The sequence below is a fragment of the Melospiza melodia genome, chromosome 3 (assembly GCF_035770615.1).
Source record: "Melospiza melodia melodia isolate bMelMel2 chromosome 3, bMelMel2.pri, whole genome shotgun sequence".
NCBI lineage: Eukaryota > Metazoa > Chordata > Aves > Passeriformes > Passerellidae > Melospiza > Melospiza melodia.
The window spans coordinates 116,964,128-116,988,982 of record NC_086196.1 but is presented as its reverse complement, the minus strand read 5'-3'; the positions used below and the strand labels follow the sequence as shown (position 1 = coordinate 116,988,982).

Sequence of the window (24,855 nt, the reverse complement as noted above, 5' to 3'; positions counted from 1 at the left end):
CTCCTTACAGTTAACTTCTTGAAAACTTATAGAAGCAAATGCTAGATTATAGTTGAAGCTTTTCTTGAACAAAAAGTCATATTTGAGCATGGGCAGATCAGAAGAAATTTTTATAATAGCAAGATGCATATTAATTAAATCCATACTCTGTCATTTATTGTTGATTAATAATATAAGAATAAATCTTAGCACTCAAAGTGTAATGTTTTGCTTAGGATTACTATTCAAAACAGAGCTGGGAGTATTAAGTGACATCTGAAGCATAATTAGCATCACAGGGCTGTTTTTTTCCCAGGACTAGAGAGAAGTGATGCAGCCATTCAGAGGTTTTGGACTTCTTACATGTTTAAAGAGTTTTTTAATGTTCCAGCCAGTTCAGAGCTTCACCTTCATGGTAAAACCATTTGACTGTATTAACATAATATGTCTAAAAATAAATCCTCATCTTGCCTGCTCCTAGAATTTTTGTTCTTGTTATAATAAAGGCCTGCTCCAGTTTAACTTCAGTGGCAGCTGGATTGGGCTTGACACTGAAGCTTATTCCTAAACTTTCTCAGGCTACACACATCCAGCGCTGTCAGCTTGTTTATGCAGCTGGAAGTCAGCATGGCTGAAAAGGAATTGCATAAAATCGATGCTTTATACTGAAAGTTGCAGTTCCCTCAAGGAAACACTGCTTCCCAGTGGGCTGGAGGCTGGAGTAGGAGTCAGCTGGCTCTAGAGAAAATAGGGGAATTGGCTCTGAGCTGTTTGTTCCAGCTTCACTCCTAATGCAGTTGGGATGCCCAGCAAAGCAAAAGCCTTAAGCTACAGTTCTTAAAAGTACTTCTCTGTAGATAAGGAGAGGTATCTCTGTAGATAACACAAATGACAGGATTGGTTTTGAAAACTGAAACTAAGCTTGCCTTTGAATTTCTCTAGATGGACAGAAGTTTAATATGTTAATTGACTCAGTTCTAATAATTTAACTCATAACCCCTGTGCCTTAACACAAGGCAAGATGTCAAAACTAGAAGCTGTTGCATTTGTTTCTTGTTAGTCTGTGGAGCTCATGGTTCTGTGGTCACTATTCTGCAGCATAAATTACACTCATTATTCTTGTAGTGTTCAGAAGAAACTGCAAAAAGTGGATAGAAGTGGTTAAAGTGGTTTGTAAATAGTCAAACATCCAGAGTCCTTTACCAGCTCAACCCAGTTCTTAGGCACTTAGGTAAATAAGTAGAAAGGCTTCTTGTTCAGGCTTGCTCCATGTGAACCTGACTGTTTTGCTTGGCTGGCTACTAGGTATTCTGTCTATTAACCTTGCCACCCTTTTGTAACTGGTGCATTTAATTATCAGTGGGATGCTTTAAACAGGTAGGGGGACTGATAAGGGCAGGTAATCTGCTTGTTGGGGAAGGTTGAAAGCAACCATTGACATTTTGGCCTATCTGCTGCTCTTTGACAAGTGGGGCTCCGTGAGAAAATAGCTCCGTAACTAGATAAGGTGCTGATTAAAATGCTGCTGTTGTATGAAGCACCCTGCTGGCTGAGATCACTTGAAATCATTAGCTAAAAAAGAGGGAGGGGGAAGGGGGAGAAAAGAAGCTACTATACTTTTTTGTACCTTTTTTTTTTTCCTTTTTTTAAAGAAGGGGTGGAGGGAAGACCCCAGGTCTCCCCCCTGAGCCCAGTACATTGTCCCGTTAATGCATGCTAGTTTTATGATTGGAATACATTGTAGTCCGGCCACCCAGACAGAGGCATTGACTGCTAATATTAACCAAGAACAATAGTGTGGCCATACTGACTGCAGTGAGGATTACAGAACATAATGGGGCCTATCCAAAAATAATGCTAATACAGGACAAGCAACAGGAAGCAGCAGTAGACTCAGCATTGCTCGGCTCCCAGACAAACCATGGACTTACTTCACACAATGACAACTTCAGCACATTATGTATTCACAGGATACTCATTATTCCAGCAGGCTTGCCAGATCAGAGATCAGCCTGGTTTACTGGACGCTTAAGCGTATGCATAGTTTGGATAGCGGTACTTTTGTGTCCTCCATCCTTTGGCAGGAGGGTGGCCATGCACCAAGGTCTTGACTTGGGCTGCTGCCTTCCCTTGCCAAGGCAGGACGGGGGGCAGGTCTCTCCTGGGGCTGCTGACATGGTTCGGTTGGTTTCCATGTCTCCTTTCTGTGGCACTGCAGGGTTTACTGGCACTTAGAGCAGCAAAGGAGCTGCTCAGGATGAAGCCTGAAGGAGCAGCGTGCTATGTTTTGGGCATATTCTGATGAGGCTCTTGGCTGGGCTGCCTGCTGGGGTTCAGCTGAGCTCTTGGCCATAGGCATTGAGGCATGAGAGAGATTGCCGCGGCTTGGGCTGTGTTTGTATTCACTAGCTCTATAGGGTGTTGCCTTGTCCTTACGTAGGCTGTCCCAAAGAGGAGCTTCCTGATGATGTTCCATTTCACAAAAGGTTAAGAGGGTTAGGTGGCTTTGCTCCTTTTCTGGAGTACACTTGCATATCCTCTGGGTGAGGAGCCAGTTGCCTTTAACTCCTTTGAAGAATGTTCAGTTGTCCAAGTGGACCGTCTGTGGCACAGTGTGGTGATGTGTCTGCGCAGTGTCATCGTGGAGTGACAGTGCTGGTGCTGGTCAGAGGAAGTGGGTTTGTGGCTAGCTTTAACCCTGCTCAGACGCCCTCCTCCCTGGCCCCTGGGCACGCTGAAAGGTGCCTCAGTTTCCTTCGTGCAGGCGTCACAGCTGGACACCTCTGGCTGCTGTGCCAGTGTCCCCGGCGTGCGCCCTGGGTGCAGACAGGGTGTGTGCGAGCGCCGTTCTCAGGCTGCTGCTCACAGCTGTGCAGGGCGTCAGGAGAGGGCGGCTGGGCTTAACCTGCTCTCCTTGTTTGGCAGAGGAGGAGCGGCACTCTGAATGCAAAACTTCCCACTGCATTTGTCTAGTCATGGTTTCACATGCTCAGCAAAGCTCTTGCACGCTCTAACCACAGGGCTAGGAGGGGAAGGAGTTGGACGAGTTGTGAGCCCTTTGAAAATGGAGCAGCGCTGCAGCGAGAAGCCGGGTGTTTTAATCTTGCTCTGGCCCACTGACTCGCAGAGTGCCTTCAGAAGGCAGAGCGCAAAGGCACCTCCTTTGGGTGGATGTCTGGGTGAAGGCAGGGAAGAGGGCAATCAAGCAGAGAGCTTTAAACACCTGTTTACTTGCAGCTGCCAGGATTCATTTAAATAACCAGAAAGGAGATTGCACTGCTCTTTGAGATCCTTAAAAGGGACCATTTCTGATGGGTTTCAGGTTTGCACAGTCTCTTGAGCTGTATTATCAGGGGATAAAGACACAGTGTCTTGTCATTGAGGAAAACAGCTCTTGCACACTGATGCTTGCTTTGTTTCTTGGAGAACTTGACCATTTCCATCCTCTCCTAGCTCCACTCACAGAAATTCTGCTTAAATTTGGCCATGCTGCCTTTCAAAGCCCTCATGACTATCTGCAAAGTTTAAGGATTTGCTGTTCCTTTCAAGCTACCTTTCCTCTCAAGCCAGAATCCCTGCCTTCTGGTCAAGCTCAGGTTTACAGTGGCTAATTGGGTGTGACTCTGGAGAGTTCACTGCTGCCTTGTTGCCTAGACATAGCTTTGATGGAATAAGGTGCATGATGTGGAGTTCTTGTGTCTGGATATATATATTTATTCAAAGATGGGCGGAGGTCATCTATGGGCATGGGAAAACTTAAACCTCCACACTGTAAGCAGTCATTCCTGAGATATCTGAATCCTTGATCTATAGAGTGGGGATGATATGCACTTCTAAAAAATCTCAACAGCGCAGCTTTGCACAGAGCTGCTTTTCTGGGAGGGCTGAGGGAATTAGCTAGAGGTATGTGATAGTTGGATCGTTGAAGGGGGTTTGCTACTGCTGTGAGGCTCTGGGTGTCAGTGTGGCTTTTGTTTAAAAGTGTCCCATTCTGAACACAAAGTCTTGGGTTTTTTTGGTCTTTTCCCCATGCTGAGGGACAGAGCCAAGGATCAAATGCCATTCTTTGTATCACCCCTTTTCAGGACAGGCACTCTTCATTTAATACATTCAGACAAAATGAGAGGGGGCAGTTAGAAACAAGGGAATTGCCAGGGTAGGTCTTTTCCCCTGCATTGTGTTTCCATCCAGGTCAGCTGAAGCATCTCCTCTGTTTTAACCAAACTCCTGTGTGGTAGTGGAAAGTGGTCACACAAGTATCTAGCAACAGTAGCACTCACAGCTAGGATTCAGCCTTTCCTTTCCTTAAGGGCTAGGTGTGTTGGTAAACAGTCCTGAGAACCAGCAGGGAACTGTTGCTATGAGTTTAGACAAAATATCTTCCAAAACAATTATGCAAGGCCGAAAGGAAAACATCCTTAACTTTATTGGAAGTAGTGCTAGTTGTCATAATTCATTCTCTATATCATAACATTTTTTGTCAAGCTTGCAGTAACATGTTGAGCTTGTACTGCTTAATGTTGGTAATTAAACCACTGAGGAAGCACCCAAGATAGTGCAATCTGCATCTGTAATATGGCTCGGGACTTCTATTCTGGTTTTGTTTGTTTGTTTTGGTTCTTTCTTTTTTTTTCACCACTGACTTGTGCAAGGACTTCTTAAATCTGTTTTAAGTGGTGTTAGATGATCGAGTTGCATTTCATTTTGGTTTATTTGATTTTCAGAGTTTCTTTCAGGTTGTCAGATTTGGTCTAGAATAGAAACAAGTAACATATAACTTTTCATGAAATATTAACCAAAAATGGTTCAGGCCAGTGGAGCCTCTGCGTAGAAGTTTGGGTGCATGTCTTGGCTTGCCCAGCTTTGCTTACTTTTGGAAGCATTTTCCCACAGTTATCAGGAACGGAATGGAATCCTGGTTTGAATATGAAACATATTTAGGCTATACAGCGAGCCGGTGTCCATCACAAACTGGGTTTTCATTCAGAGCCTCATGCTGTGTCCAGCCGTGAGAAAGCAGTCTGCTCCAACTCTTGTTCTCTTTTTTTCTTTTTTTTCCCTCCTTTCTTGTTTCCCCTCCTCTTCAGAAGTCTGAGTTCTACCTTACTCCCGTGCACCTTGTATCAGCTCACTCTGGGAACTGTATTTTGGTCTCTGTTACAGAGAGGCACTGCAGACCACAGATGAACAGCCTGTGACTGAACATGCACACAGTTAAGGAGAAATAAGCCTTGCAATGCACAGTTTCTATGGCAAAGCATCAGAACTCTTCACGGAATTTTTATTTGTAGTGTTATTGTTCTGCTCTCCAGAAAGATGTTACATTTATTGCCTTATCTGTAGGTTTGTTGTTTTTTTTTTTTACTTTTCAAGTCATATATTTTGCTTATTTTTCCTCAGCTCTCTCGCCCCCCGTCGTTCCTTCTGGAGAGGAGGTGTTTTGTTTTGGTTTTTAATCATTGTGTAAGTTTGGCTGGCTCAATGGCAACTTTGAAAGATATAGCCTGGATAATAATATCTCGGGGTAGAGCTGGAGGAGGAGATGTTTTAATGGGTCTTGTTCTCAAGTTAGGATTGAAGATAAAGGTGGCTTAGATGTAATAGCTGGCATCTTTCCAGCCCATGGAGTCACTTCAGTCAGTTTGTCCTTATGATTATTATTGCTGGAGTGCTCCAGAGCTCATTGGCAGCTTGGAGCATCTGTAGAAGGGACACGGGTGGAGAGCGGGCTTCCCTTTCCCGGCTTCTCCGAGGAGGCTTTCTCAGCCTTTGTTTTACAGTGCTTCTCTCTCACCCCACCCCCTTCCATATCCATCAGTGCTTCCCTCGTTACCTGATACTTGTGGGAGCTGCGATGGCCCTCGTGCAGACAAAGCTTTCAAAGGGGGTGCTGAAAAGCAAAGTCCCTGGAGATTGCGCTGTCAAGGCAGGGCACAGTAATCTCAGCAACACTCCTTGCTTTCAGGAGGGCTGGGGGAAGGGACATCCACACTATTTTTCTGTAACTAGAATTCTTTTGAAGTAGTTTTGGAGAGTGGGGGTTTGGTCTGGGTTTTTGATGCTGCTGTGCTATCCTGGTGCTTCCTGTCCTCCATGTGCAGTTGTCCCACATGCTGTATTTCGGCTGCAGTGCAGTGTCAAAGGCTGCACTTCCTGGTTAAGTACATAAGATGCTTTAATGATGACAAAGATGAGCTATCCAAGGTAAAAGGTCTTCTAAGTCAGACTGGATAAGGTAGCTTACTGGGTTTCAAGAAGATCATGTTTGTCTCAAGCATAATCTTTTACCTATTTCTGTGTTCAAGTATCTGCTTTGGGGTAGAGACCAGAATTTTTCTTTTTAATTAAAATTGTTGCCAGGTTTTTTTCTTTCCCTTAGTCATGTGTGGCTTTGAAACTAACTCTTATTTCTCTTTTGCAGAGATCCTACACACTGCTTGTCGAGGCGTGGGATTACAATGATAACTCCACAAGTAAGTATTCCTTCCTCTGGCTTATTTAGTTCTGACACCTGTGTGTCCCGGGCACTGGAAGGCCTCTGGGAGCCTCCCCAGGCCGCTGTGAGCTAGAGCACAAGGAGAGGGAAAAGCTCTCCCCCAAAGAGCTTGGAGCACTTCCTCCAGGCTCTGCAGCAGCCTGTCTCACTCACACTGCCTGCAGAGGGTGAGTAGCTTGCTCACCCAGGCACCAACAGGGTGATGCCTAAAAATAGATGCTGTTAATTCTTTCTTTCTCCTCTGGGAGAGTAAAAGCCAAAGGATTTCTTCAGGTTTCTTTGTTTGGTTTCTTTGGTCTTGTTTTGTTCTTTTTAATTAGGACCAATATTCAGAAGCCTAAGTCTTGTTCGCCTGAGACCTCTCTATAAACTCTATAAGCACGTCTCAAAACTGAATGTACTGCTTTAAAAAAAGAAAACAACTTAAAATCTGTGTAAGATTTGATATCCACATCCATCTAATGACTAGATGAGAAAGAGGAGTTACTACAAGCTCTTCCTTGGGAGTTGGATGTTTGGGGGTTTGTATGCAGGGGCTGAAAAAATATTTACCAGACACCACCTGGTAGGGCTGGCTGAAAATCAAGGGTGGGGATCTTTCCCCTGGAATGTCTCTGGTTGGTTTCAGAACCGTTCTGCTCAGCTTTTCCCGTGGCTAGAGGAAGCTGCACAGGGTCTCTTGGTACATGAGCTGTTCTGCTTTTTGCCTGCTGTTACTCAAGGAGGTGGGCAAAATCAGCTCTATTTCAACCTAGGGCTTTAACAGTGTGTGTGTGGCAAAAGCCACTGGAGAGAGTGTGAATCTCAACTCATAAAGCTTTTGTTGACACAACAGGCCTTTTCCTTCAGCAAGCAGGCAGCAGTACTGTGCTCCATCTTACAGAAATCCTACAGAGCTTCTTGCAGTCTGCTTTGAGTGCCAAGGTGGCAGCCATGCAGGAATGAAATGGGCTTCAGGCCTCGTGAGAGGGAGGCCTTGGACAAGTGTGCGCAGTGGTGTGCTTTTATGTTTTAATTGGTGAGGGGAGCATAGCTTGGGAACTACTCTGTGCTCCTTAGATTTTTTTAGATGTACATGGGGTGTCCTGTTAATTTTTCATTCCAGAAAAGCAGTTGTTGCTTGAGACAAATCTCATGGCCTGTCAGGGGTAGCCACAACCAGCCCTATTCAGCACTGCTGCCATACCTGTGATTTCAGACTCTACCCCAGCACTGGCTGGGGGATTTCTTGGATATAGAGTTATATGGAGAAGAAAGTAGATGATGCAGCAGCAGTGAAATATTAAAAATGGAAGATGCCTGAATTCAAAATGAAAATCTTGTTTATAGTAGGATCTGGGAGTTGTTTCAGACTGGGTCTCTGCCACTTTTACTATTATTAGAGCTCATCTTTTTTCATGAAACAACTTCATTTCCAAAGCTACACAATGAACCCTTTCTTTGCTTTCATGTTCTGGAAGTACAATTGTCTTCAGACAAAATTGCCTCATTTCTCAGCAGTGCATTAGACCAAGTGCAGACATGCTCTTGCATATGTTCCTGATCTGCATTCCTGCTCCAGCTTTGCTGTCACTTACCCATCTGTAGGTCACTCCAGTCACTGCACTGCACAAAACTTCTCCTTTGTTCTGCGCGGCTTGACTTAGTCAGCTTTCCCAGAGCTGCAGAGTAAGGCTTGTAGAACCAGTGAAGAAAACGATTACAACAAAACAATTGTCATCATATAATGAGAAGAGTGGGGTTTTTTGATGTCCAGGATTTTCTTTTGCCCTAATTGCCACTGAATCGTAAAGACCCCATGAGAGCTCTCAACAATAAAAGTGGGTTTAGTAGGCCTTGTGTGACTTTTCAATAGCTCTGAAAGCATCCTCTGATCAATGCAGTTGTTAGAAAATCCTCGAGTGGATGCTTCCTTCCCCCCTTACATTCCACTCCTCCTACGTTCCTTTACCACATACTCTCTCTTGTCTCACTTCCAAGAGTGGCTTGCAGTTAAATTCTGGCCCTGTTGAAGTTGATGAGAATCATGCTTTGTTGGAGCCAAGATTCAACTCAAATGGTTTTCTTACTCTGGTTCTTGTCTGGTTGCCATCTTGCTACTGTTGCTTCATACATAAAGCTAATGGGCTGACATTGCATCTCAAACTATGTCAAAGAGCTTTTGTAAATTACTGGTATCAGTTGCATGTGAATTCCAGGCGGGCATAAGAGACTTCACAATGTAAACCAAGCCGTGGCTGGAAGTTGTCTGAAACAAAGACTTTCAAAAATAACTGTGCTGTCCTTGGCCACCCAAACTGCTCAGAGAAGTCTGGGCTCTTTCTGTTGTTGTTTTTGCTTCCTGATGCTGCATAGTTATAATTGCCAGACATTGGAGCACTGAAAGGCAAAGGTGGGCAGTCAAAATAGCTCATTTCCTTGCATCTAAAACCTTTGATACAGTTGCCCACTGAATAAAAAGAGGGATTTATAGCTTTGAAGTGTAGCCACAAGAAGTGAATAAACCCAACAGAGTCTCTGACAGTGGAGTGTGGAGCAGAAGCCCGAGATGTACAGAAAGCCTCTCTCTTCCACTTCATCAATTTCTAATGGGTTAATGCTTCCTCTAACCTTTCTATCAAAGCATGGGGTTCTGAAGCAGATGAAGGCAGTGGAGTTCAGAAGATCCCTTTGTCTCAAGCCTAGCTGACTGCTGTTTTTTATTTACTTAACCATTCTGCAGTGTTGGGAGTGCTTCCTATAAAGCTGAAAGGGTGGCTGGTGCGGGCTAGGAATGGCAGGGTTGTTGCAATGCCTCCCCTGGAGTCTGGGTCAGCACCCTTGTGTAAGTGCACTCTGACAGGTGGGAATAGGGAAGGGTGGAGGAGCTCCAGTGCAAGAAGGAACATGCCAGCGCTTCATTGTGAAAACTGTGGGTGCTGGCTAATGGAAAGGGAGCTTAAACCCATGAGGCTGTGTTTGAATTTAGCTGGATGGGGGTAGCTTTAAAACGGGTATCCAATGGGAGACATTTTATCCCTGATTCAGAGGGAACCTGCAGCTGGGTTTCATCTGAGCACCTGCAAAAAAAAAAAAAAAAAAAAAATGAAAGTCCGGTGGGCTTAAAAGGGTGTTTCCATTTGAGTTCAGGCTGTGGTTAAGGTCTCTAAAGAGCTGATGGCTGGAGTGAGAGGTCACAGACGTACAGCAAGGACAGGCTTCCTGATGAGCTGACAGATAGGAGAAGAATGGAAGAGCAGAGGCAGAAGGAAAGATCACTTTTTCAAGGCAACTCCCTTTCTGATGCCAAGGACTGAAGTAGTTGTCAGTGGTAGGTTCCCAAGGGGGAACAGGAAAAGACTGGAAAAGCAAGAATGAGTGTGGGGGTGGAGGTGGGGGGGCTGGTTTGCAAAACTAAATTGAGTGTCGTTCTCCTTTTCTTCTGCCACTTACAGGAGAGGAAAAAGTTGTTCTACTCACAAGGAGCAGGATGTCTTTATGCACACTCGGTGTTTGGGGAAGTGCCTTTGCTTTCCAGCTGTGCTGTGCATGGAGTGTAATCTTGGCAAGTGCAGCAGAGCCATCTCCAGCACGCATGAGTGGAACTGTAATTGCCAGACTAGCCCCATTCAAGACGAGCAGATATGCATCTGCTTAAGTACCTCTTAGAATTAGTCAATAATCTTGCTGATGAGATCTAAGAGCCTTACACCTGCACAGCACAGAGCAGTGATGTTGCTCTGGATGTACCAGTATGGAAAGGTCCTCAGGCATCCACATTACCTGTGAATGGGATTTAAATTAATAAAGGCCTGCCTGCATTTGAAAGTCTGACACATAGTTGTGGAGTTAGGGGCTTAGTGCCAATGAATAATAAAAACTGATTTAAATGGAAAAATATTATAGAACCAGAAATACCAGAAGGTGAACAAGAAGTTGTTGCCCTTAATTTCGCACTGTAAACACCTAAGGAATGCTGTAGTCTCAAGTCACAAATGCCCCCAAAACTGGGCAGATGCTCACAGCATCTGAGTCTTGACACTCTTTTGTCAAGAGCTTTGACTTCATTCCAAACTGCAGGCAAGCAGGCAGGACCCAGTGGTGGATCCATGAGAAGTCTGTTAGGAAGTTCTTTTTTTTTTGAAAGCTGCAAATCAAAGGTCCTTAGCAATACATTTAAAAGTATCTTAGATTAAAAACTGCCCATGTGTCATCTTATGGCTTTAGTAGAGACTTCATTAGTCTTCAGCTCTGCCTTATGTAAAATCCCAGAAGGTTCTTTTGTAGTTGTTGGAACAACAAGCAGCACATCAGTACATTTGAATTCTTAACACTCAGAGGTGCCAGTACTTCACACGCTGCTAACACATCACTGGCAAACTGCCTTCCTACCTCAAATTCTCCTGTTGCTGGATTATGCTCCCATGTACTCACTGTTGGTTTTGAGCTCAGTCTGTGAGGATATTTTGGCTGTTGTACGATAAACTTTCACTCAGCAGTCAAGTGCTGGGTAGCAGCAGGTCGCAAGGCAGTGTCAGATCGTTTAAGTCACAAGACCTGGACTACAAAGTGAGATACCACAGATATATACAATGTTCCAAGCAAATGTGAAATATTGTTATTTCAAGCCATAATTCAGACAGTTGTATGGCTCTGAAAGCCAGAAGACTTTTGCCAGAACTAAATGTCAAGTGCAAATCTAAACTGTAAAATGGTCTGTAGAGAGGAAGGGGATCCATAGCACATATATGCAGTAGTTTGAGTCTTCTGCTTTGAGCTCTGGTCATCTTGACTTCGTACTCTCAGGTGCTGCCTGAAGACAGGGCTTTCATGGTATTTGTCAGCCAAAATCTGATGAGATTGCCCATGTCATCTGAATGCTGAAATTGGTAGTTTTCAATTTAGTGTTTGCACATAAGGAAAAGGCTGCAAACCTTTTGCAGTGCCAGTGTTCAGCCTGTGGACGTGGCTTTATTAGGCTATTGTAGTATGTTGTTTTTGTAAATGCTCCAGTTGAAAACAAAACTAGTGCTATTAATGGAGGAGCAGGGGAAAACATATTTTGTACCAGTGTGTTGGAGCTGAATTTTCTTTAGTCGTGAACTGTATGAATTCTTAGTGGATGCCCTTATGCTGCAGAAGGGGTAAGCGATTGGCAGTAACTGAACAGTGCCTTTTGATTTCGAGTTTGGTTCAGTTTGATAATGCTGCATGTGTGTTTCAGTTAATGGTTTGTAGCTCCGGGGCAGCCTTATCTGACTGTCTGGAACAGAGTTAATAAAACCAGCTGGCTGCCCTGCGAAGCGGGAGAGCTGTGGCGTGGGGTCAGTGGGGAGAGCTGCAGGGAGGTGTAACGCTGCCGTCTCCGTGCCCGCAGACCCCGACCGCATCATCGAGAAGGCGTCGCACTCGGGCATGATCAACCCCAGCCGGCAGTGGCAGACGCTCAAGCACAACGCGGGCGCCGCGCACTTCGAGTACCAGATCCGCGTCACCTGCGCCGAGCACTACTACGGCTTCGGCTGCAACAAGTTCTGCCGGCCCAGGGACGACTTCTTCACGCACCACACCTGCGACCAGAACGGCAACAAGACCTGCCTCGAAGGCTGGATGGGACCTGAGTGCAACAAAGGTTTGTGACAAATGCTCGGCCTGCAGACTGGGGGCACTGGGAGGGATTTAAGGGCGGCCTGTCCAGGTTGCATTGGGTGGTAGATTGTGCAGACAGGGGGCTACGGACTGATGGGACAGTGACCAGCTCTTTACACAGAGAACTGGGGGCAGGAGAAGAGTAGTTTCTGCCTTGAAGTCTCAGAGAAGTCTTGGAGAGAGACCTGGGCACTTAGCAGATGTATTCTTTCTCTGATTATCCGCATCTTTGCCCTTGGGAAGAAAACCCAGCCCACTGACTTCAATGGGAGTTCTGCTGCTGACTTCAAAAAGGATTTCCCCTTTGGTGCAGAACTTCAAGACAGGCAGGAAGGAGAGACTTGTTTTAGAGCTGACCTGGCAAGTGTAAAGCTTTGGTGTTTGAAAAGTCTCAGGCTTGTTTGTTCCACCTGAGATCATGTTCAACATGTTTACTAGGGAATGGCTGCTACCTGGGTAATTGAGGAAGGAGAAAGCAGGACTTAGGAACAGACGATCAGCTTCTCTTAATGACTGAGTTTACCTGCAATTTGAATTGCTGCTCATCTTGCTATCCCATCTGTTCAGAGATACAGCCAGAACTAAATCCAGAGTAGTTAAAAGCTGCTTTGAATTAGGTGTAAAGCCAGGGAAAGTGGTCCAGATCACCTGCAAAAGAGAGAGAAGAAAAACCTGTAGACTCCAAGTGACCTGAGCTCTGCAAGGCATGATGGTTTCTCCCACGTGAAAACAAGCTCCTTGAACAGTACTAGGAGCGATCCCTCTGCAAAGTCAGAGGAACAGATTTCCTACAGAAAGGAAAAGCTGATGGATTTCCTATCCCAGGGAGACACCTTCCTTGGTTTTCCTTCCGGTAGACTTGATAGGAGATACTGGTTAAAAGCTTGGATTCAGCAGGATTACAGTGCTGCTAGAGATTAAAACGTTCCCACGAGTGTGGAGGCGCCGGAAGCGGGCAGTGTGCTGATACTCTCCTTTTTTGTTGTTTTAACAGCTATTTGTCGTCAGGGATGTAGCCCCAAGCATGGTTCTTGCACAATTCCAGGAGAGTGCAGGTAAATGCTTCCTATCCCTCCTTGCTTTCCCCCCACCCCTCCCCAACTAATTAAACAAGTGATGCTAAAGCACAATAGGACTGGGGAGGGAGGGCGTTTTGGAAGTTGTGGTTTTGAGCAAGACACATTATTCATGTTGACTTGCCCAGAGTAAGGCGGGGGGGAGCAGGCTTTTAATGCACTGATAATTTTAAGAGGCTTTTGGTTTGTGAAGTGGTGGCACTGAGGGAGAGGGGGCTATGGGATAAATTGCGTGAATGCTGCCTAATGAGCACTAACTAATTGTTTCTGCATAAATAGTGCAAATGTTTGGTGGCTATGTTTTTTCCAACAGCCTGATTAATAGATTTTTTTGAATTCCAAGCCTGAAGTACAGTGTGGCTTTTCTCTCTTCATCTCCCTTTCAGTGTTTCCCCCTCCTTCCCTCCCACCCCCTGGTTTCTTCCATCAGTAGGCAAAAGTCAAGCATTCTTTAGAATGGGATTAGTTAAATCTCTGGGTTCCTTTCCCATTGTGAGCCTGGCTCCGAGTGCTGAGAGGTTAATGGCTGGGATGAAATCTTGTCAGTGGGCTCTGATGAATGCTGAATTTTGTTGCCGTGCTTTGAAGTCCCTTCTGTCCTGGCAAGGAGACAATGGAAAGCAGATTTTATCCATAACCCAACAATTAAATATCTGGAATGCCTTAAAGTATGCAGCACATATTTACAGCACAGGGAAGTCTTGTCCCTTACCCTTAGAGGGGCAGTGGATATTAAATGTGGGCATTCTTTATCAACAGGCAGGTTCCAAGTTGCTGCATGTAACCCTTTATCATTTCTGTTTACAACTGAGAGCTTCTGAGGTTACAAAAATATTCATATTGATCCTGTGTAGGAAGGGTTAAAAGTGAAGTTTGGGTATTTCTAAATAAGACTCAGAAGTTTGAAGGAATAGAAAGTAATTTTTCTGCCTAACAGGCATATTGGTGGATCCTGTGTTGCTGGAAACCTTTGCATGAAGTGGACTAGAGTTCCTACACGAACTGGATCTGGAGTGTCTGGCAGATTAGTCTATAAGAATTCAGCCTAAACAGCTGTAGTGGCTCATTCATTTTCTCTGCTTCTGTAATTCATGCTTCAAAACAAAAAAAAAAAATTACCAGGGAACCATCTGAAAGTGAGGTGGAAAGTAACCTCTCATCCTCACAGAGCTGTGGCAAAGTGAAAGTCCAGCCAGGGGATGAACTGTTGTCACTTGTCCTGTGATTTTAATGTTCAGCAGCACTGATATAAGCTGGTTTACCCCCAGAGCACCAAATCTAAATCTTTTTTAATTAAAAAAAGCCTAACAAGTAGTGGGGGGGGGGGGGGGCGGGCAGATGGTGAGAGGAGCATATCAGTCAGGGCTACCAGTGATTTGTGCTGCTGTCATCAGAATAAACATGCCTTGTAGGGGTTGCTGTCTCCTAGTCAGAACAACAGGCTTTGTTTCCAGATTTTTTTTCTTCCCTTTCTCTTTCTAAGTCTGTTGCCTCCCACTCACTGCCCAGACATGCACTAGTGCTCTTATTTACTTAAGGTGCAACTTTCCCACACTTGATTTGCATAGTCTTGAAACAATGCTGTCCTTCTGGTGCTTTCAGATAACTTCTGCTTGCCAAGTTAGACCACTATCTTTAAAGTGAACACAGAAACAAGATTTTATTTTCTTTTAAGTTTTGATGAGTCATATAGCCTGTATGCTACAAATGCAACAGGGTTTAAAAATAACATCTGAGCAGAAACTGCTCTGTGTTCTGGTACAACGGACAACTTGCAAATGTTCTTAAAATATCCTTTTCCCTTTCGCTGCCATTCACTTTCTTCAATGCAGACTGGCCAACTAAACCATTTTTTACTCATGAATCACTATGCAAGGAAAGTTAACTTTAAATTTCTCATGAGAAACTGCTGCATACATATTATTAAACCTCAGTTAGTACTGTGAATCTTTCTCTGGAATTGATATGCCCCTTTTTTTTCCCCTAAATGCCCATAGCCTTATCCAATTTTGTTTGTTATGTTTTGAAGCTGATGTTTGAAGTAGTACCTTTGGCTCTAAAGCTCATGATTTTTTTTTCCTGTGTGATGTGGGGGTTTTAAATTATTTTGCTTTTTTTACACTTGTTCTAAAGAAAACAAAACCCACCACCACTTTGATTTGATGGGGGTAAAATCAATCCTCAATTTGGATACCTGCTTTTGCAGGTGAGGTCCCTTAGTTCAGCTTGTGTGCAAGCTCACAGGCAAGTTGCTTTGTATGCAACACAAATTAAAAGGGTCTGGTCCTAAATTTTGATCTTTGTGCATTTTCAGTATATGCCCTGTACAGAAGGATTTCCCAAGAGGTACTTGAGGGGGGCTGTTTTGCCTTTTCTGGGTTTTTTCATGTTCTTTGCACTGACTGGCTTTTTTTAACACACACACTAATAAGAATTTCCCATTGACTTTGAAAAGGCTGCTATTGTGACAGCTATTAAAGAAAAAAAGTTAATTAGGATGCAGTTTGTCACCTGAGATTTTTAGAAGGGAAGTCAGACTTACCACTGGCTGTGTGTGATTATCCATTGGATAGATCCTTCTGGCTTTTTCCCATGAGAAGAAATTGCCAGCAGAAGAATGGTGGGGGGTTTTACAAATAGAAAGCTTAGCTGACTTCTGTAGAGCTGAGGTTTGTTTTCATAATTTAGTGACAGCTTAGTGCATAATTGCTGCTGATCAATTACTCTCAGAACCTGTTAATGAAATACAGTACCTCAAAAAGCCTTTGCTTTTCATTTTCAACTTGTTTTGCTTGTTCCTATCTATAGATTTACTTTAATATGAAGGATCCTTGGTCTTGCTGGTGAGAACTAAATGAAAGTCAAAATAAGCTTTCCCTTAAGGAGGCTTTACTTCGAAAGAACATCTTCCTTTTAAGTAGAGAATTCAGGTAGCTCATTGCTGGTGACAGTAAAGAATTCAAATAGTAGTAAATTCTCCAGACATGAGTGTTTCTCAGAATTGGACATGATTTAGTTGTTCCCAGCAAAGAGGTTATTAGCAGAAATCAAACCCAGAAGCACACTGACAGCTGATCTCTGAGCACGTGTAAAGCCCTGCCGTGCTTTCTTCATCCCCGACTGTGGCCCAGTCCATACTGGCCCTGTGTGTCTCTGCACTCAGAATAAGGCTGCCTTCTGACAGAGCAGGGAACTCCTCGTGTTTTGCTACTGCCTTGCCAAGGGCTCAGAGTTGCTGCTTATGGTTTTGTTTGTCTTCCTACAAACCCAGCGTGGCTGAATCGCCTGGAACCTTGTATTCATGAGGATCTCTGCAGAACTATTGTTTCCACTGACTTTTTCTTCCCCCCTCAATTTATAAAGCACCCTGTCAAAGTCCAGAGATTGATTTGTAGTGCACACCCACCCTCTCTGCCACATTTATATGAGGCTCCAAAAGAGTGTTATTGTGCTGAATGGCCTCATGCTGGTTTTCTCAGAACAGTTATTCTTTTGTCAGGAGGCCGGCTACAGAGACCTTGGCAAAACTACCAAAATGTTTGTTTACAAGAAACCATCAAACAATCCTTGAATAGCTTCTCCCCTCCCCTCATCCTGCCCTTCTCCCCCACTTCCCAGCCTTTCTTCAAGCTTTGGAGTTGCACACTCACATCTACACAGAGCAGTTATGATGGGTTTGGGTTTGTTTCTCTGTTCTGATTTTTTTCCCTTTTTTTTTTTTGCTCTTTTACTGAAGGTGTCAGTATGGATGGCAAGGCCAGTACTGTGATAAGTGCATTCCACACCCGGGATGTGTCCATGGCACTTGCATTGAACCATGGCAGTGCCTCTGTGAAACCAACTGGGGTGGTCAGCTCTGTGACAAAGGTATGCTAATGCCAGAGGGCCATGTCACACGAGGTGTCAGCGCTGGCAGACTGTGCACATGGGGCTCAGTGAGCTGCTGAAACGTGCTGGCAGCGTGCTGGCCCTCAGCTCCTGCCCTCGGCCCACTGCTGTTCAGCACGGTTAGCATCTGTCCTTAGCTTGTCCCCGTCCTGTCCCGCTCCTCTGTGGGCATGCATTCTGTAAAGGCTCTGGGAGAGCAGAACAAAGCACGTGGGGTGTTCCTGTAACCTTCTGGCCTGGCTTTAACATCCTCCCCTCCCGCAGATCTGAACTACTGTGGAACCCACCCGCCCTGCTTGAATGGTGGTACCTGCAGCAACACTGGCCCTGACAAATACCAATGTTCCTGCCCTGAGGGCTACTCAGGACAGAACTGTGAAATTGGTAAGTGTTGGCTGCAGCTGCTGAGATTAAGCGCCACCTGACAGTTAATTCTTGCCAGCTTTTGGTGCCTGGTTTTGGATGCGCTGTATGAGATGGAGGAAAACTCAGTTTGTAGCATACTCAGCCAGGGCTGGGTACAAAGATGCAGCCTTTACTGTTCTCATGCTCCTTCATGACTGTGTGGTGTCTCTGGACATCAGCCTTCTGCTCACTGGGGAGGTCACTGTGTGGCCGTGGCCCCAGCAGGTGCCAGTCGGTGTGCTGGTGAGCTTAGCTGGAGCGAGACTTTCTGCCAGCCTGGAAACTCCTGGCTCTTGCAGGAGCAGGGGTGGCTTGTGGTGGCACTGCTGTGGCCTCTGCCTGATGTCCTTGTGTCCCTGTGCAGCGGAGCACGCCTGCCTCTCCGACCCTTGTCACAACGGGGGAAGCTGCCTCGAGACATCCACGGGATTTGAATGTGTGTGTGCTCCTGGCTGGGCTGGACCGACCTGCACTGACAGTGAGTCCTTTGCAGTGTTTATTCAAAATGTGCCAGTTTGCTGGTTTTGATCAGTCCTTCTAATCCCTCATCACCTTACAGGGCAGACTACTTAACCTTTCCCAGCCTGGGCATTGCTTTCAGTAGCCATTTACACCCCTGTGCACTCCCTTCCCCCTTGCTTGTACCAGGGGTTTTGTCAGCTTACTGGGGAAGGAATAGCCCAAAGCCTCCTGAAAGAAGTGGAATGCTGGATTTTTGTAGCATTCTAGCAGGTTGTTAAAAATGCTGCTCTGAGGGTCTTGCTGGATCCAAATAGGACTTCCATTTGCAAAAAGGCCACAGGGGTAAACTTTTCCCCCAGTGCATTAAATCCCCTTTTCACATTACTCCTCTCTTTAAGTGAGGCTTTTGCTGAAATCAAAGATAACCTGTAAATTCCAAGTAGAAGTCCCGTTGTTCTTCTGTTCCTCAGGGAAAACCTGAGTAGCAGCAACCATTTGTCAGACTTGTCAGTTATTGCCATTGTCAGTCTGGTAGTGGAGCTAAGCCTCTCCTGATTCTGCATTACAGATATTGATGATTGTTCTCCAAATCCCTGTGGTCATGGAGGAACTTGCCAAGATCTAGTTGATGGATTTAAGTGTATCTGCCCACCTCAGTGGACTGGCAAAACATGCCAGCTAGGTAAGAACTGCTTTCTCTTCATCCAGTGTTGTTCCAGAGCTGGAAAAGATAAATACAAAAGGGATCATAGTCCTGCATTACTCGTGGTCATGTTTCTGAAGCCTGTGGATGTATTTCGGCACATTGAAGACATTCAGTGTCTGTTTGCAGGACTGAGGTCTAGGTCAGCGTCCAAGAGCAGTGTGGCTTCCATCACCTTGCTTCTGCATGCTGGCACTTGAAGGAAATAGTTAACAGAGACATCCTTCAAACCAGAACTGCCCTGAAGTGGGGAGGCTGCATGTTGTGCCTCCCAGTCCCGCCCCCACATGTGCTTCTCTCCCTTAGCCCTGTGAGAAAGTTGCTGTATCTCCTCAACCATGTCAACTCCTCCAGACCCAGGAGCTCCCAGCTGGGTTCCAAAATGGGGATGATCTCACGGAGAGTGAGCTGGCTGCATTCTTTACACAACACACTCATCCCAGTGACCAGGCTGCAGCATTCCTCCTTCAGAATGCTCAGCTGAGATGCGTGTGTGGGGGCAAGTTGCTCTTAATGAGTGGCTGGGTAATTGTGAAATAATTAGCGTAGCGTGTATGTTCTAATTGCAGAGAAACTGAAAGAGCCTTCAGAGGCTGATGATGATTGACTTTTGTTCCTTCAAGTCACGCTAATCCCGGCTGTATGCTGCAAGTTCCTCTTAGCTCTGGAGGAACTGCTGGTTATTGCTGGGGTGTGGGCTTCTCCCTTCCCCCCTGAACGTTCCCCTTGGTTTTCCAGATGCCAATGAATGTGAGGGCAAGCCCTGTGTCAATGCCAACTCCTGCAGGAACCTGATTGGCAGCTACTACTGTGACTGCATTACTGGCTGGTCTGGCCACAACTGTGATATAAGTAAGTGTCCATACCCTTGGGTTTGTCGACAGCCAGCTCTTTGGGCATATGTGCCCCTGAGTTCTGAGCTCAGTTTAAACACTGGGCAGAGCCCCAGCAGTTGATGTTTTTAGAAAGGGAGTAGTTGGTGCCGAATGAAAATACACAATTTTATCAAAGTCATTAGCCTGTACCATAGCTATATTCTGATAAAGGGACTAAAACAATGATGTGAAGTTTTACTGCCTCTCCTAGAAGAATCACGAAAGGTTTCCCACCCATTATAATAACCTTATCTCAAGGAAGGCATGCAGGAAACTTGACAAAAAGTTTATCTAGCTGCAGTTTTAGAGAGACCTGAACTCTCTATCTAGTGTAAATATATTTTTGCCTTCTAACCGTGCTAATTTTATTGCAGATATTAACGACTGTCGTGGACAATGTCAGAATGGAGGATCCTGTCGGGTAAGCTGTTCTTGTTTTACCTTGGTTTCCCCAAGGCTTGCAACGGTAACTAAAACATTTGAACCTAAGCACAAAAAATTTGGAAAATAGAAAATAGCTGGTGCAAATGGTCATGTCCCCTTGGGGGAGGGCCTGTGTCATGCTACAGCATGTTGAGATATGTCTGTAGAACAGTAAGGGAAAAAAAGTATAACTTCAATAAATGACTCATTTTCACTGCCAATGTCACCAGTGAACGAGCTAGTGGTTGTGCACACTACCTACTGGAAATGCAGGCGCTTCCCTTCAACCTGTCGATTAATGTATTCTGCCTGGAAATTCAGAATGTAAACTGGGACTGGGTGATCTGTGTGTGTGTGTTTGGTTTTTTCCCCTCTAAATATTTTGGACATTGAGATGATTTTTTTTTTAACTTTTAAAAAATTATTTTTCTTAATAAGAATATATCAAAGGAGGAACAACATTAACTCTGAAACTTTTTTATGTTCTTTCCCAGGACTTGGTTAATGGTTATCGGTGTATCTGTTCACCTGGCTATGCAGGAGATCACTGTGAGAAAGACATCAATGAATGTGCAAGTAACCCTTGCATGAATGGGGGTCACTGCCAAGATGAAATCAATGGATTCCAATGTCTGTGTCCCGCTGGTTTCTCAGGAAACCTCTGTCAGGTAAGAAGGCCGGGTGAAAGGCAGGCCCTCAGCCAGTGCCGTTTGTTCCAACGCTCCGGATCTGAGCACAGAATGCCTTGCATCCAGTGAAGCATAGTATAAAGTTGTACTTGATATCGCTGTCAGTCTGCCAAGAAACTGCTTGATTAATATATATTGGGGCGGGGGAAGAAACCAACAAACCCCTGACAGACTGTGGAGGATTCTCTTTGTTAAGCAGACGGCAGAGTTTGCACGTCAGGCTTTGTGGAGCTCTCACTATTAACTTTGGCAGTTTAATATCGAGAGTTGTCTGCCGCAATAGTGGCGAGCAGGACTAAACTCTGTGTGCTATGAATGATTCTTTGAGGCCGCAGATAAAAAGGTCAGATTCCACAATGTCAGCCTGTCGTGGTGAGGGAAAGCCATGATAAAGCTCTTTCACTCAGCTTTCCCTTGCTCCCTTTCCCCCCCCTTCCCATTTCCCTTCCCTCTCTGTGCACTGCTTACAGCTGGACATAGATTATTGCGAGCCAAATCCATGCCAGAACGGCGCCCAGTGCTTCAATCTTGCCATGGACTATTTCTGTAACTGCCCCGAGGATTACGAAGGGAAGAACTGCTCCCACCTGAAGGATCACTGCCGCACCACTCCGTGTGAAGGTTCGTGTTGCTTTGGGGGTGAAGGGCTGTGGCTGCCAATGGTTCCTGCCCTGTCCTCACTGGGGCCCTAATTCAGCTCCAGCAGGGGAGTCACTGGAGTAGCTCTGCTACAAGGAGGCTGAATTTTGCCCTCTGCCTTAGGCCTCTCCCCGTGTGAAAAGATAAGTGATATTTGTAAGTATCAGCTATTAAAGACAGCATTATGTCCATGTGGACAGAAAGCACAGGCAGCAAATAGCCTGATGCATTTATTCCAGGCCGTGGATGTGTTCCAGCAATCATCAGATAAGATGCTGTGATTATTTTATGCACAGTTGGCAGAGTCCAATGTTATTTTAAAGCAGCAAACATATTTGTAGTCGTATGTTTATGGTTTCACTCGATGATCTTAAAGGTCTTCTCCAACCTAAATGACTCAATGGCACAAGTGTCTTCTAAATGTCCATGGCTGGAAGTGAAAATGTTGCTCTTGAGGAATTGGGTTGCATGGGTAATTCTCATGTTGGTCTCTGCTTTCCTGCAGTAATTGACAGCTGCACTGTGGCAGTGGCTTCCAACAGCACACCCGAAGGGGTTCGCTACATCTCTTCCAACGTTTGTGGTCCTCACGGGAAGTGCAAGAGCCAGGCGGGTGGAAAATTCACCTGTGAATGCAACAAAGGATTCACTGGCACCTACTGTCATGAGAGTAAGAGCAAAAAAGAGAAACTGTTTTACTGTCCCCCACTCTTACTGGGCAAAGATTCCATCCTTCCCTCCCAGACCCCTTTTCTTCATTGTAACTCAGTAAACCTTGGAACTGCTGTAAGTTTTCATATCCCTCTTGGGCGAGGCAGAGTGGAATTTGCTAGGCCTTGGGGAAGGTTCAGAGTCCTGACCCCTCTGGCCTTGAATTGTATGTTGTTGAAAACCTTATGTATACAAGGTCTGAGGGAGTTAGTAGTGGGGTTTAACGTGGATCTTAAGGACTCCTGAATTTTTTGTTTTTAATAGTGACAGGTTCATCACCTTGTGCAGTTTTTTACTCATTTGTCATCTTGCTTATAACCCTTCCTTTCCAAAGAGTATTATTAGAAATGGAAGTAGTACCAAACAGTCTGCAGTAAGATAATGACTCCTAGTTACTGTACTTCTAGTTTGACTTTTTTTTCCCCTCTTTTTTTAATCCTCTTCTTTCTTCCCAATTGTTGCAGATATCAATGACTGTGAAAGCAACCCCTGTAAAAATGGTGGCACTTGCATTGATGGCATCAACTCCTACAAATGTATTTGTAGCGATGGATGGGAAGGAACATATTGTGAAACGAGTAAGTTATCCATGCTCCAGCACACAGAAGGATCTCTTGGGAAAACATTGGGAAGGAATGGCTGGTACTGTCAAGATGACAGTGACCTATGTCAATAAACTCTGCTTCAAAGGCCACAGAGGACTAGGTCCTCCCACCAAGTCCCAATCTTTTGTATTGGAACTAAGCCCAAGTTACAAAGCTGGACTGGGATTAGGGCCTGGCTCTCTCACTATTGAGTTTCCTGCTCTGTCCTTTGGATAACTTCCAGGAAGAAACCCTTTGCATTAGTAGATGCCACTTTATGGCCTGTCTGCGTATCATACGTGCATTTTGTCAATCTCAGGAACAGGAGAGGAGTTGAGTGCTCTGCTCCGTTTGCCTGACTAACAGGGTAGTTTATGTAATAGACCTTTTCACTGAAACAAGATTACAAACAAAATGAAAACAAACTGGAGGACTGGGGTGAAACACTCTTCATCTATGTGACAGTGCTTAAAACTTTAAAATACTGACTTAGGCATTTAATCCACAATTGAAACGCAGGCCAAAATTAGGGGTGGGTTATGCTCCTTTCAAGCATTGTGTTTGTCAGTTCTGTAAACACTACTGAGCCTGTTTTCTCTCCTTAACATATCCAGATATTAATGACTGCAGTAAAAACCCTTGCCACAATGGAGGAACTTGCCGAGACTTGGTCAACGACTTCTTCTGTGAATGTAAAAACGGGTGGAAAGGAAAAACTTGCCACTCCCGTAAGTTCAGCATTTCCAAAACATACCAGACGTGCTCTGATAGGCTGCATGAACTCATTGCCCTAAGGGAGCACCAGCATTAAGGACAGTTTGGGTTTTCCACAGGTGACAGCCAGTGCGATGAGGCGACGTGCAACAATGGGGGGACGTGCTACGACGAGGGGGACACTTTCAAGTGCATGTGTCCTGCAGGATGGGAAGGAGCCACTTGTAACATAGGTAAATAGCCTGCACAATCGCCAGGAAGCAGATGCAGCACTGCAGCTCTGACCTCAGCTGTTCCTCTTGGCTCAGACTTGAGGGCTTTCTAACAACTGAGCGGCAAATGTTGTTTGTGTTACAGCGAGGAACAGCAGCTGCCTGCCAAACCCCTGTCACAACGGTGGTACCTGTGTGGTCAGCGGGGACTCCTTCACTTGTGTCTGCAAGGAGGGCTGGGAAGGACCCACGTGCACCCAGAGTAAGTCAGCTCTGCTTGAACTCTTCCAGAGTGTTGCATGATGAGAACATGAGCTCATCCTGTCGCCCCTGGAGTCAAGATTGAATCCAGAAGGGAAAGCTTGTTTGATGTAGGCTTTAGCATCACCTGAATCTTTGTTTTTAATGACTTTATGTGATACAGCCCTGACCTGGGCATGAGAAAGTTGCAAATGAGCTAAGTGGAGACAGATGTTGTCTTGTTTTCTCCTGCATTCTTTTTCTACGAGCAGCTCTGTCTGCTTCCACTTTTTTCCCCCCCGTTAGATTCTTTACAAGGATCTCTTCCTGCATACATGTGTTCCACAATGTAGTTAACAAATTTTGTGGTACAAGCCTGGAATCAATTTAGTAGAGAATTTCAGCATATTTTCGTAAAAGTTGAGCTAAGTATAACTTGGGCATTAGGGGAAGTTTGATCATTCTTTACTGCCAGTAGAGCCGTATTAGCCAAAGTCTACATGTTTAATGCTGTCTGTCTTTGCTTTGCAGACACAAATGACTGCAGTCCTCATCCTTGGTAAGTTTGTTATGTTTATCCTATGCTCTTTTTGTTGCTTTAGAATTCTGGGTTCCTTTTATCTGTGGCAGTTTTTAATGTCTGTGATAATTGTCCACAGTTACAACAGTGGCACTTGCGTGGATGGAGAGAACTGGTACCGCTGTGAGTGTGCTCCAGGCTTCGCCGGGCCTGACTGCAGGATCAGTGAGTGTTCCCATGGCTCTCTGCCTCACTTCTTGTCTCACTTGAATCTTGTTGCAAGACAATCATCTTAATTGAGTTAAGTAGTAGATCAGATGAGTGATAGATGTCTTGTGTCGTCCCTATCCGTACCTGGATCTGTAGCAGATTTGGAGAAGGCAGGAATCACACTGAAAATGAATGAAATTTAAAGTCTTTCAGCTGCAGCTGAAACCTCTTGGTTCAGCCGAGTGGGCAAAATGCCCTTTGGGACAGCCTTCCCTTGTGTTTGTGTGGCCCAGACTTCTGCTTGAGATGAAAGTGTGCCAGCCAAAAACCTTGTCAATTAATAATCCACCTCCAAGCCCTGAGGTGATGTATGCGCTTCCCTGTAATTTAATAATAATTAC

The 24,855-nt window shown here is 45.1% G+C and overlaps 2 protein-coding genes and 1 long non-coding RNA gene across 6 annotated transcripts in view; 1 reads left to right on the top strand and 2 right to left on the bottom strand.

Annotated features, from left to right (window-relative positions):
* Window positions 1-24,855, top strand: part of JAG1 (jagged canonical Notch ligand 1) — a 34,757-nt gene that overhangs the window by 5,369 nt on the left and 4,533 nt on the right. Inside the window, exons 3-20 of the mRNA XM_063152846.1 lie at window positions 6,401-6,452; window positions 11,832-12,086; window positions 13,098-13,158; window positions 16,916-17,046; window positions 17,332-17,451; window positions 17,837-17,950; window positions 18,503-18,616; window positions 19,376-19,489; window positions 19,887-19,933; window positions 20,430-20,603; window positions 21,095-21,245; window positions 21,769-21,933; window positions 22,439-22,552; window positions 23,173-23,286; window positions 23,392-23,505; window positions 23,630-23,746; window positions 24,256-24,283; window positions 24,384-24,469. Of these exons, the coding sequence (XP_063008916.1) occupies window positions 6,401-6,452; window positions 11,832-12,086; window positions 13,098-13,158; window positions 16,916-17,046; window positions 17,332-17,451; window positions 17,837-17,950; window positions 18,503-18,616; window positions 19,376-19,489; window positions 19,887-19,933; window positions 20,430-20,603; window positions 21,095-21,245; window positions 21,769-21,933; window positions 22,439-22,552; window positions 23,173-23,286; window positions 23,392-23,505; window positions 23,630-23,746; window positions 24,256-24,283; window positions 24,384-24,469 (2,071 nt within the window). The remainder of the gene's footprint in view (window positions 1-6,400; window positions 6,453-11,831; window positions 12,087-13,097; window positions 13,159-16,915; window positions 17,047-17,331; window positions 17,452-17,836; window positions 17,951-18,502; window positions 18,617-19,375; window positions 19,490-19,886; window positions 19,934-20,429; window positions 20,604-21,094; window positions 21,246-21,768; window positions 21,934-22,438; window positions 22,553-23,172; window positions 23,287-23,391; window positions 23,506-23,629; window positions 23,747-24,255; window positions 24,284-24,383; window positions 24,470-24,855) is intronic.
* LOC134416337 (uncharacterized) lies at window positions 1,982-16,782 on the bottom strand. The gene is made up of 3 exons (XR_010027238.1): window positions 15,722-16,782; window positions 12,627-12,751; window positions 1,982-9,534 (listed from the first exon to the last, which is right to left on the bottom strand). It is a non-coding gene; the product is annotated as an uncharacterized LOC134416337 (long non-coding RNA).
* The window catches only part of SLX4IP (SLX4 interacting protein), an 83,427-nt gene continuing 80,326 nt past the window's right edge, over window positions 21,755-24,855 (bottom strand). For all 4 annotated transcript variants that reach the window (XR_010027233.1, XR_010027236.1, XR_010027232.1 and 1 more), the window contains one exon: window positions 21,755-21,889. The gene's annotated coding sequence lies outside the window, so the exon portion shown is untranslated. The remainder of the gene's footprint in view (window positions 21,890-24,855) is intronic.